At 36.3% G+C, this 12638-nt stretch overlaps 1 protein-coding gene across 3 annotated transcripts in view; it reads right to left on the bottom strand.

Moving 5' to 3' along the window:
* PDE5A (phosphodiesterase 5A, cGMP-specific) overlaps window positions 1-12638 on the bottom strand; it is a 134888-nt gene that overhangs the window by 101518 nt on the left and 20732 nt on the right. For all 3 annotated transcript variants that reach the window (XM_011952703.1, XM_011952706.1, XM_011952705.1), the window contains exons 2-3: window positions 11473-12061; window positions 1293-1382 (exon numbers count right to left, since the gene is read on the bottom strand). In XM_011952703.1, coding sequence (XP_011808093.1) covers window positions 1293-1382; window positions 11473-12061 — 679 coding nt within the window. The remainder of the gene's footprint in view (window positions 1-1292; window positions 1383-11472; window positions 12062-12638) is intronic.

Genomic DNA, 12638 nt, shown 5'->3' with positions numbered 1-12638 from the left:
CACTTTTACACTGTTGGTGGGATTGTAAACTAGTTCAATCATTATGGAAAACAGTGTGGCGATTCCTCAAGGATCTAGAACTAGAAGTACCATATGACCTAGCCATCCCATTACTGGGTATATACCCAAAGGAGTATAAATCATGCTGCTATAAAGACACATGCACATGTATGTTTATTGCGGCACTATTCATAGCAAAGACTTGGAACCAACCCAAATGTCCATCAGTGAGACTGGATTAAGAAAATGTGGCACATATACACCATGGAATACTATGCAGCCATAAAAAAGGATGAGTTTGAGTCCTTTGTAGGGACATGGATGCAGCTGGAAACCATCATTCTCAGCAAACTATTGCAAGAACAGAAAACCAAACACCGCATGTTCTCACTCATAGGTGGGAACTGAGCAATGAGATCACCTGGACTCGGGAAGGGGAACATCACACATCGGGGCCTATCATGGGAGGGTGGGGGAGGGATTGCACTGGGAGTTATACATGATGTAAATGACGAGTTGATGGGTGTTGACGAGTTGATGGTGCAGCACACCAACATGGCACAAGTATACATATGTAACAAGCGTGCACATTATGCACATGTACCCTAGAACTTAAAGTATAATAAAAAAAAAATACAATTGATTATCTTTTAGACTTCTCCAGTTGGTTGTAATACAGTCAGGATTGAGAATGCTTAATTGAAATATTCAGTTTAACTGATAATTTATTAACTTTTTTTCCAAATAAGTGTAAAATGAAGAGGGATCTCAATGATAACAGAATCCAAATCTTCTAGTTCGGTGAAATACAAACTAACACACTTTCATTTGCCTGTTAAAATTTCAAATTGAAATTTACATAATTAGAATTAGCTATGATTTCCATTTTTTTCAAAATCTCAATTTGAATGAAATCAGTTAATGACCACTGTAGTTGGATGATCATTTATGAATATTACTCATACTCCTAAAACATAATATGCAATGAATTGATTCTAATCACAGCCATAATTACATATCTTAAGATAGAATAAGGCCTTCAGGAATAGGGGAGGTAGAATATGACATGCATAAAATTTATTTCTAAGTAAACGGCCATAGTAAAGTAATAATCAGAATTAGGCCCTGTAACTAAAAATCTAAATTAAAAAATATCAAGCAGAACATTTAAGAACTTTATAGATAATTTGTCACTAAAGCATTATTTCATATATATGCAAAGTAAATACAAAATATTTTTCAAAAAGAAAAATATCTCCAATGACCTTTTATAAAATGGAAAATTGGCTTACCTCTTCCCTATGATTCTTAATTGGCATACAGAGAATGCTTTGTGTCTTGTAGCCTGTAATTTGGTCAACTTCTGCATTGAACCGAGGATCCTAGTATGGAAAAAGAAATTCAATTTAATGACTGACCTGTTCAAAGATTAATTTGATTTTTCTGATTTATTAGATTAGAGAAATCTAACCTTGGACTTACCTTGTTACTCCGAGTAACAATTTTATTGTTGTGAAAGGCATCATCATGTAAGTACATATTATATTTGACAAAGATACATTTAAGTTGCTGAGCTTTTTTATAAGCAGCTAGTGTTTAAGAGAAAAAAATACAGGCTCGAACAAATGTTCAGAAATAAAGAAAATTCAAAATATGAACCACTTTAGATAGCTGTACTTAAATTCAGGAAAAAGTGGCATCTCTCCACCTCTGTAATATCATCTCACAACCTGATTCTATTGTGCCTCCAGAACAACCTTTTCAATAAATGATTTTACTTCCTTTGTAAGGGCTGTTTACAGTTTCTCAGTATTCCATACTTCTATCTCAAGTATTCATAAGAATTTAAATTATACATATATATATATACACACACACAATCTGATTGAGTCAGATTGTAAACAATCATTTAATCTTTTGAATTTCCCCTTTTACAAGGCACATTATAAACATCCAATAATCATAAGGGACTTTTGAGGTGTTAAATTTCTAAGTATGAATTAAAGAAATAAAGGTAAAGTTTAATTGTCCATTACACTTTAGATTGGGAAGATCTAAAATTAGGCTGTAAAGTCTATAAGGGTTTTTTCTTTTTCTTTTGTTTTGTTCATTACTGTATTCCTAGCACAGGAACTTAATCAAAAGCATGTGTTAAATCAATGAAGGAATTCATTAACAAATAATACCACAGTTATCAAATGATATCATTTTTACCTTACCATATAGTTTAAAGCAAATCTTGTCAGTAAAGGGAAAACCAAAGTAGAGGAAATCAATAGCTATAACTAACATGAGGTAAGAGTGGAATGGAAACAAGCATTCCAGGACATAAACATCTGAATGAGTGCTGTTCCCTTCAAAGCGATAGCCTTGGGGAGTTACATGCTCAATCTAATAATAGCATCACTGCTCCAAAAACTACGCAGTTGGAATTCCCTTCAGAGAATATGGAATATCCACACTGGAAAAGCTCATCTTTTGATGAGCTTTGAAGGTCATTTCTTTTTTTAAAAATAAAAAATAAATTAGTCACAGTAAAGCCGTGAATGAAGTAAGTGATGATACTAGATTCCATCAATTGGGGTCAGAAATGAGGCCAATTTTCTCCTGAGAGGGCCCAACTTAGCTTAAAGATAATTTCAAAAGAAAAGCTATAAAATGGTGAAAAATCAGCATAAATATTTTATATTAAGAACACTGGTACATTTTTGCTTTTTCTGCAAATATGCTCAGAGTTATATGAATTGAGATGCAGAGAAAATCCTTAGCCAAATCTTCCTAATAAAATTCTTATTTTATCTTTAGATACTGTCTAAAGAAAGCAGACAAGATAATGATGTTGATGAATTAAAGAAGTGAAAAATTATTGACATATAGTGAATTGTTTTACAAACCAATAAGTAAAACATGAATAAAAATACATCCTCAGTTTTACTTTGTTAATAAACATTTGAATTATGAGACAATTTATAAAGCAGATTTAACCCAACCACCTAATCAAAGCAGTAGAGTTTGACAGATTAAAATTAGTAGGACTTTCACATCTTTTTTGTGTCTACTGTTAGTTTAAAATCAACAGCAGTTCTGAATTTCACTCTCCAGTGAAATGGGTGGGAATAAATACATCCTTCAAATTTCATTTGAGGTGAAGTTCCAAACTCCTGACATCTCAAGGAGTTTTCCTTTAATAATAATGTACTCAGTGCAAAGACAATATATGTAAAGGAGTTCTAGTGCCTCTAGGTCCAGTAAACACCAAAGAAAAAAATGGAACACTACAATCATTGTGATTATTCCTTTCACCATTTGTTTATAAGGACATGACAGTATGAAAGAACACAAGCCTTGGATGTCCACTTGCCATAACAAAGTATCAGGTACCAGAATTCCTTCCTGCTGAAGACAACTATAAGACTAGACAAAATACAAGACAACAAAGCCATGGGCAGAGCAAAGAGAAAGACAACACACGTCATTGCCATTCAACATTCTGGCTTTCTGCCTGAGGGCATTTTCCTGCTTTAGAGAAGGCAGGTGCTACCCAATGAGAGCAACACTTTGAAACAGAACTGAATGGAGCTCCAAACTTCTGAAGTGGTTGGAAAGTGTAAAGTACAGGGGCTGTGCTGGGGGGTTGGAAGGAAGATGGTTTGGAAGCGGTGACCAAAAGATACTGAGTTTCTAGTCACTTTGGGCAGGTATAGGGCAAAAACCCTAAAGGACTAGCAAAAATTACCTGCTGAAGCCTAAAAACCGAATGTGACACCAATTAGTGAAGTGTTTGGAGACAATGGAGTTCCAGTCCAGCCAGAGTAGACAATTCATTCAGCAGCTCAGGCATTGAGACAGGGAAAGACCACTCCTTAGGAGTAAGGACTATACCATATAGTTGTGGGTACTCCCTAAGACTAAATTCAAAACTAGAATAGATCCACTCTAACAAATAATAAGACCAAGCCTGACAGGATCAAAATAATCTGCCAGTAATTTTACTGCCTGCCCGAACAAATCTCATCCCTTTTTTAAAGGAAGAGGATATAATCCAAATGTAGTGAAACAGAGTATGACCAGCAGACAATACAAAATCACCATATATGTAAAGAAACAGGAAAATGAAACCCATAGTAAAGAGAAAAAGTAGTCAATAAAAAATGACCCCAAGATGATTCACATGTTGGACTTCACAGATAAGGATGTTAAAGCAGCTACTAAAAATTAATGCAGGGATTTAAAGAAAAATACAGTAGTAACTTATTTGCAGAGATGGGAATCTCTTCAAGGAAAGAAAAAACTATTAAAATAGTCAAATGAAAATTCTAGAACTGAAAAGTATAGTGTATAAAACACCAAGTTCATTAATACATTTAACAGCCCACTGAAAACAGCTGAAGAGTCAGTGATCCTGAAGACAGATCAACAGAAAGTTGATCAACAGAAGGGTTGAAAGGAAAAAGAAAACAAACCATAAAACATTAACAAAGTTTCAGTGTCTTTTAGGATACGATCAAGTGTGTGTGTATACACACACACAAACACACACACACACACAATTTGGGGTCCCAAAGATAATGAAGCTGAAAAATATTTAAAGATTTATAAAGAAAAATTTCCCAAATTGGTGAAAACCTTAAGCTTACACACATGGTGTGAAAGTGATATGTAGGGTGAAACATATAAGTTGAAAATGATACAAAGGATGGCTGACCTCTCCTGAGAAAAATGAAGACAAGGAAAAAATGAGAAAACTCTTTTTCAAAATATTGAAAGAAAACTCCTATCAACTGATAGTGGTTCATCTATCCAGTGAAACTATCCTTCAAGAATATAGGAAAAATAAAGGCATTTTCATATAAACTAAAACTGACAGTATTTGTCAGCACTGTGTGTACCATAAGAAGTGCGAAAGGAAATTCTGTAGTCTAAAGAGAAAGATACTAAAATCTAGAAAGAGCTAGAAACCTGGCTTGAACACATGAGTATATATATATATATATAAAGAATAAGGAAGCCTAGTCTTTCATTTTTGGAGAACAAAACACCCAACAGAAGAAAAAAAGAAGAAAAATAATGCATCTTTAGTTATTGGATGAAATTGGAAGTATCAGTATGAATTCAATTGTTTTTACTATAATAAATAGATAGATAAATAAACACAATATAGATGTGTATGTGTATTTATATGTTATTTTCCTAGCTCTGTCTGCTAATATACCAGCAGAAATGAGCACATCTAGTGCCTTAATCTTGGGTTCTTAATACCATTCCCCTCACTAAAAGAAACCAGGGCTTCGTGGGAAAAAAGAATGATTCTAGGGCTAGGGCAGGGAAAGTGTAAGATAAGCCTCAAACATTCTGATTAGCCAGAAAGTGAAAAAAATGCCCCAAAAGTAATGAGGACATAACAAAAAGACACAGGACTTAGCAAATTTGTTATAATTTGAGCATCAGCATAAAGATAATAAAAATATAATTGACTAAATAAAATATTAAACCATGAATCCATAATGATGTGAATGCATGAATGAAGGAGAAGGCAAAACTCTCCCTTACATTAGAATTTCAGCTAACAAATATAAGAGGTATGATGGAGTTGGAAAATCAGTGGATGCTAAAACTAGTCAGTAGGTTGTTGATGAACAGAGTATTTACACAGTCTCAAAGCATCTGCCCGTATGATACTTATTAATTACAATGGGAAAAACTATTGGAGAAACCTGGTGGATATCACTTTTAAAAAGTTATCAAATTTAACATCATCAACACTTACATCACATAAATATGCCTCCTTATAAGATACATTAAGAAGGTGTGTGGTATAATTAAACCTGTTTCTGATCTTTGTTTCCAGTTCCTGACACAGACCTCCCAAAGGCCATGGAATTTCTTGAGTGAAACTAGTGTAATTCCATATTTGCAACAAGCCCTTCTCAACCATACCTGAATTCACACTAATGAGGTGAGCCCTAGAAGGCTTCAGGATTAGGGGTGGGAACCAGAAAACCCAACCTTGTGATTAGAGGTTTAGAGATTCCAGTCCCACTCCCAACCTCTGGAGAGGGGAGACCAGCTAGAGATTGAATCCACTCACCAATGACCAGTAATATAATCAATCACACCTGCATAATAAACCCTCAATTAAAAAGCTCAGAACAATGAGGTTTAGGGGAGCTTCCAGGGTGGTGAACATATTGATGTGCTGGGATGCTGGCATTCTGGAGAAGGCATAGAAGCTCTGCGCACCACCCCACCCTCCACTACCTCCCATACCTTGCCCTATGCATCTCTTCCATTTGGCTGCTCCTGAGTTGTATGTAACCTTTTTAATAAAACTGTAGTCATAAGTGTAGTGCTTTCTTGAGTTCTGTGAGTCATTCTATCTAATTACTGAACCTAAGCGGGGGTCACTAGAACCCTTGAATTTGTAGTCAGTCTGGAAGAAGTGTGGCAGCCTAGGGATCCCACTTGTGAATGACGTCTAAAGTTGAGGCAGGCTTGTGGGATTGAGCCCTTAACATGTAGGGTCAGTGCTAACTCCATGAAGTTAAAAATCAGAACTGAATTGGGTTGAATTGGGTTGCAGTGTCAAAGAACAGGAGAATTAATTAGTTATTGCTTAGTTAAGGTGTCAATATTAACATATATGGTATTCCAGCTAAAAGGGCCTAGCTTGAATCTATTTGTGAAAGACATTCTACAAAACAACAGGCCTGTACCCTTCAATAATGTCTAAATTTAAAAAGATAAAGAAATGCTGAGAAACTGTTTCAAACAGAGAGGAGACTAAAGAGACATTACAACTATGTGCAATATGGGATCCTGAATAATACCCTGCATTGGGGGAAAATAACTCTAAAGCTTATTAATGGGATGGGACAACTGATAAAATTTTGACTATGGACTGCTAATAGTCTTGTATCAGATTAGATAATAGTATTGTATCAATATAAAATTTCCTGATTCTGATAATTTTATTATGGCTGGGTTAGAGAATATTCTTATTAGAAAATATACACTGAACTATTTAGTAAAAACATATCTTTAGCTTATTAAATCATTCAGAAATAATAAGCATATATTACTTATATGCATTATAGAGCGAAAGAGAGGAAACGATAAAGCAAACGGGGGAAAAAATAACTGGAGAATCTGGGTAAAAGGTATATGGCAGTTTCTTATACTGGTCTTGCAACTTTTCTGTGAGTTTAAAATTATACCAAAATAAAAATAACAGAAAATTTAAAAAAGGAAACAACACAGATGACTTGACAAATTATAAGGCTGGTTTTCTTCTACAGAGTGGAATTTTTAAGACAATGCCTGAAACATTGAACAAGCATAGACACAGCAGTTCCCAAACTATGTTTCCAGTGGCACAGTTACACCTCGATTAGGAGGTTTGTCTAAATTACAACAATTGCTCGGGGTTTTCTTTTTCTTCTAAAATTCATCTGGAAATAATCATCTGAAATTCAGTTGAAACAGTTTGTATTTCTTTAGAAAAATATATTGATAAATAATTGAAGTAGAAAGTGAGTCCTGCATGGTGACAGAAGGTGAAAATTTGTTTCTCTGGAGAAAAAAAAAAAAAAAATTAAAGGGAAACATGAAGTGGGGAAGGAAGGAATAATAGCTATATGGTCAAAGCCACACAAGTGGTAATTTGACCCTTCCCTAAGACCCTCCAAGTTTTCTCTCTAGAAATCATGGTTCACATGGAGTGTCTGTCCTGGAGTGGAAACAGCACATGAATCTGAGTTTTGACTTGGGAGAAGGAGAGATGTTTTGACAATGTAAATCCTCAAGTCATAGGAATCATGGGGAGGTTTAAGACTTCCTTGGGACATGGAACGGGGTTCAGGGCAATCCTGTGTAGTTACTGGATGTTATCTGGTTTTCCTGTAAAAGGAAAATACCAAGCACATTTATTTAGTAGTTCTGATTATATATCTTACTATTAATAGTTTCTTAGTATAAGTGTGAATATCTTATTAATAAATGTGTTAATATCTCCTTGTTATTCATAAATGCTGTGCCAAGCCGGTTGCAGTGGCGTGCACCTGTAGTCCCACCTACTCAGGACCATAGCCCACTTCTCGTGTAGTTGAAGTGAGTGGATCACCTAATCCAGGACTCCAACCTGAGCAACACAGTGAGACTCCAGCTTAAAATAACTAACTAAATAAATACATACATATATGGTGTGGCACATTCAGGGTAGTTGCACGATGGTGGGCTGATGCATGAGACCATTTGTGACTGAACATCAATGTATGGGTAGCATTTACCAACTAATCTTTTCATTGGTATTTATGGTCTACATGAGAATCACTGGTCTGAGTAGTGGATCTTGTCTTGTATTTTAAATATATGAATATGTTATCACTAATAAAACAATAGAATTTTTCAAATTTATATCACTTAATATCATTTTCTGTTACAAAGTTTTAAAAGTGAACTAAATATAGGTCATTTCTTATAATTAACTTTATGAGACTTTTAAAAAAATTCTCAGTATCAATCTGAGTATTATTCTGTTTCACGGACACCTCTCTTAGCTTCCCACGGTGACATTACATCCTTTAAAGTGGTCTATGGTAAATAAGCTTAAGAAATACTGCCATACAGTGTCATTTTTACAGATGCATGCTTAAAGAGCTAGGACTCAGAAAACATTGGAATATATTTTCAAATCCTGACTACTTTCAAAAAACACAGTATTTTAATTATTCAAATTATGGATGGTGCTTAGTAATAAATTATCCATTAGCCAACTGACTTCCACTGCTAATACCAATATAAATTAGATCGCAATGTAAATTAGATCACAGATCAACCTCCACAAGTTCTAATGAAATTCTTGGGACATGAAATAACTCCTGCAAGGCTACCATAAATACAGATCAAGGGTACCAAAGGTGAAGTAGCAACATGAGAAATCCACAGGCTAAGAGGCATCACCCCAGGAGCCATGCAAATCAAGGACACTAGCTATTTTAAACAATAGCACAAGAATTAAATCATTATCAAATGCAAAACAGAAAATATATTGTCAAAACTTTGAAGATGGTAGGCAGATTAAATAAAACGCATGTAAGTGACGAATTCTCAGGGCTGGAGACATTTAGGACCATGAGAACAAATAAAGGCTTTCTCAACAAAGCTGGAGAATATTTACGATCCTACTGTACTCATGGGACCATAGTGCCATTGAAAAGTGGATACCCAGCTGTCACTTAAGACAGGAAGGGGATTCTGCAAACTTGGCAGCAATCCTTCAGCTGTGTCCTTAATACCCCTCTTGGAATCTGCTACAGTGTGAAGTTACTATGGAGCTCAAAGAGGTCACAGAGATACTCTACGAAGACTAGTAAATTTTTCCAAGAGAATCAAAATTGAATGCATTGCTTATACAGAATGGATTCTGAAGAAACATTTCAGGACTTAACTTAGATGAACTATCACACCCCAAATCCCGACCTTCGGTATTACTCACTAGTAGTACCATTATTCATTTACTGAACTTCAAAACCTGGTCATCTTCAATTCCTCTTTCCCCTTCACTTGCATCTCCTATTAGCTGCCAAGTTCAGCAGATTCTATCAGGTTGGTGCAAAAGTAATCATGGTTTTGCCATTAAAAGTAATGGTAATTACTTTTGCACCAACCTAATACTTCTTCATCTGAAATCCATTCCCTCCTTTTGATCTTTAAGGTCAGGGTCCTTGTTAAGGTCCTTACTTCCTCATACTTAGACTATTAAGATAATCTTCTATCCTCCCAACTTGTAGCATTTCCCCCTCTAATTCATTTTATGACTACTGTAAAATTAATCTTTCCAAAGCACAATTTAAATCACATTCATTTCCCTTTCAAAAGATCTTCAGTTACTCCTCATGTTTCTAAACCAAATATATATTCCTCAGCTTGGCATTCAAGATCTCACTAATTTCCTGGCTGTGCTCCCACAGCTCCTTCATGTCCAGATTCTTATCTACACACTTAAATGGTCCTACTTTCCTATCTCTTCTAACTTCTCTTTACCTCTGGATCTCACTATGCACAAGTCTCAATTTATTCAATTTATTCAAATTTTCCGGGATCTGTATCAGACATTGCTCCCTCAGAGAAATCTTCCTCTGGTTGGGCACGGTGGCTCACGCCTGTAATCCCAGCACTTTGGGAGGCTGAGACGGGAGGGTCACCTGAGGTCAGGAGTTCGAGACCAGCCTGGCCAACATGGTGAAACTCCATCTCTACTAAAAATACAAAAATTAGCCGGGCGTGGTGGCAGGTGTCTGTAGTCCCAGCTACTCGGGAGGCTGAGATAGGAGAATCGCTTGAATCTGGGAGGCAAAGGTTGTAGTGAGTCGGGATCGCGTCACTGCACTCCAGCCTGGGTAGCAGAGTGAGACTCCATCTCCAAAAAAAAAAAAAAAAAAAAAAACTTCCTCCATCTTTCCCACTAGATGTCCTATCCTGCTTCTCTGGACCTTATCACATTTTTCTTGGCATCTGTTACGACCTACTCTCTATGCTATTTATCTATTGCATGTACTATTATTTTAATTCAACCAATATTTAGTAAGCCCTATGTGCCAGGCACTATAAGGCACCAGGAACACAATAAAACAGCTATGACTCTCTGAATTAAATGAATTGAGCCAGAATTACTACTGAATCTTTATAGTGTACCACACAGTAGAAAGCTAGAACAATTGTTCTATCAAGATGCTGTAAGATACCTCATAAACATATAAAGTGCCATTCAGTTAAGACGTTTGGTTTTAAAACTAAAATTCCATTAATAAAAAGGATTATTTTAAATGGGAAATTTGAAGAATCTTACAGTGTAACCTTTAAGCCCTTAATTAAAGACTTGTGCGTAGGTATAGCAAAAGAAGAAGAAATAACAAATCTTTCCATTGAAAACTTTTAGAGCAAAAATTTTCACTTTTTTGAAGATATCTGTAGTTTATCTGTTTAAAAAATGAAAGAGAGGATAGAAGGAAAGAAAACCAGACTTTGGTATCAATGGGACTTTGAATGAATATGATTAATTGGATGAATGAATGACGAGACTATGAGTTCTTTTTGTTGTTGTTTTTGCACCTATCATTTTAGAATCTCAGGAAAATTCTAAGAGGTTCATGTGGGGATAACAGATGGGGATATGCATAGTGATCAGATAAAAAGATGGGAGAATATAACCATGAGATGAGCTATATTAAATTATCATTAAGGAGAAAAACAAGATGAGATTTCCTTAAGGCTCATATCCTCAGCTGAACCACCAGAGAAGAAACTCTGGCAATTAAAAATGGGAAAATTCTTAGCCTACATTTCAGTTTTAAATAAGTATGCAAATTATTACATCTCAGTTTCAAATATCCCCACCATTCATGATTGCTATCCAATGCCCCAGCCACAGTACCCTCCCCAGCACCTGTCCTGCTCTCAGGGTCCCCTGTTTACCTCATATGCATCTTTGATGTTCAAGGGCTCACCAAGTGCTGCCACATGTCCCACAATGCCTTTGTTCCATTCTAAGCGGATACAGTTATTTGAAGCTTCTTCCAGTGTTGAACCTTCAGCAACATCAAAGAGGCGGCTGATAAGAAACTTGTCGTTGGAGCTGTCTTCACAGACAAGGAACAGGGAATAGCGGTCAGCGGAGATGAGTCCATGGATATGCAAGAAAATTTTGTGACATAAGGCTGTGACATCCAAATGGCTAGAAATATCCTTCACTAATTCCAAGAGTCTTGAGCACTGGTCCCCTTCATCATGATCAAACCTTGGAGGGGTTAGAGGCATCTGTTCCTTCTTTTCTGAGTCAGAGAGGAAGCTCACAGTTCCCTCAGAATCTTTGACAACAATGGGTCTAAGAGGCCGGTCAAATTCAGAGGCAGAGATTTTCCTCGTTGGTGTTCCAGGGGCACTGTTATCTGCACGAGGGCTCTGCTGCAAGGGACAAGAGCAAGATTCCGTGTGGCCTCTGATACCTTCCTTGCACACAGGGATGGTGTGAACTCTCTCAGCAAACCATGCATTGACCATTTCTCTGCAGAACAGAACGTGCAGACACATTAGACACTTGAAGAGAAAGGGTGCTATGCCTGAAAGCTCCTAAACATCTTCTCATGCTAAACTGATGAGACAATAATTTGATATGTCATAGAAAATAAAAACAAGATGGTTTACTTAAGACATATTATTTTGGTCAGGAACAGTGGTTCACACCTGTAATTCCACCATCTTGGGAGGCTGAGGTGGGAGGATTGCATGAGGTCAGGAGTTGGAGACCAACCTGGGAAACCAAGTGAGACCCTGTCTCTAGAAAAAATTTAAAAATTAGCTGGGCATGATAGCATGTGCCTATGACCCTACCTACTCAGGAGACTGAGGCAGGAGGGTTGCTTGAGCCCAGGAGTTCGAGGCTGTAGTGAGGTATGATCACACCACTGCACCACTGCACTTCAGCCTGGGTGACAAAGTGAGACTCTCTCAAAAAAAAAAAAAGACAATTTTATTTTGGAAAACAATAGAGGACAATTGCTTTAATGAACATCTTAATAAAGGCTGACTTCTATATACATAATTTTATATATCTGATTGCAGCATAGCAAGCATTAAGTCTG

This window comes from Colobus angolensis, unplaced genomic scaffold (genome assembly GCF_000951035.1).
Source record: "Colobus angolensis palliatus isolate OR3802 unplaced genomic scaffold, Cang.pa_1.0 Scaffold345, whole genome shotgun sequence".
Classification (NCBI taxonomy): domain Eukaryota; kingdom Metazoa; phylum Chordata; class Mammalia; order Primates; family Cercopithecidae; genus Colobus; species Colobus angolensis.
Note: the sequence above shows the minus strand (reverse complement) of the source record. Positions and strands in the feature narration are given on the sequence as shown.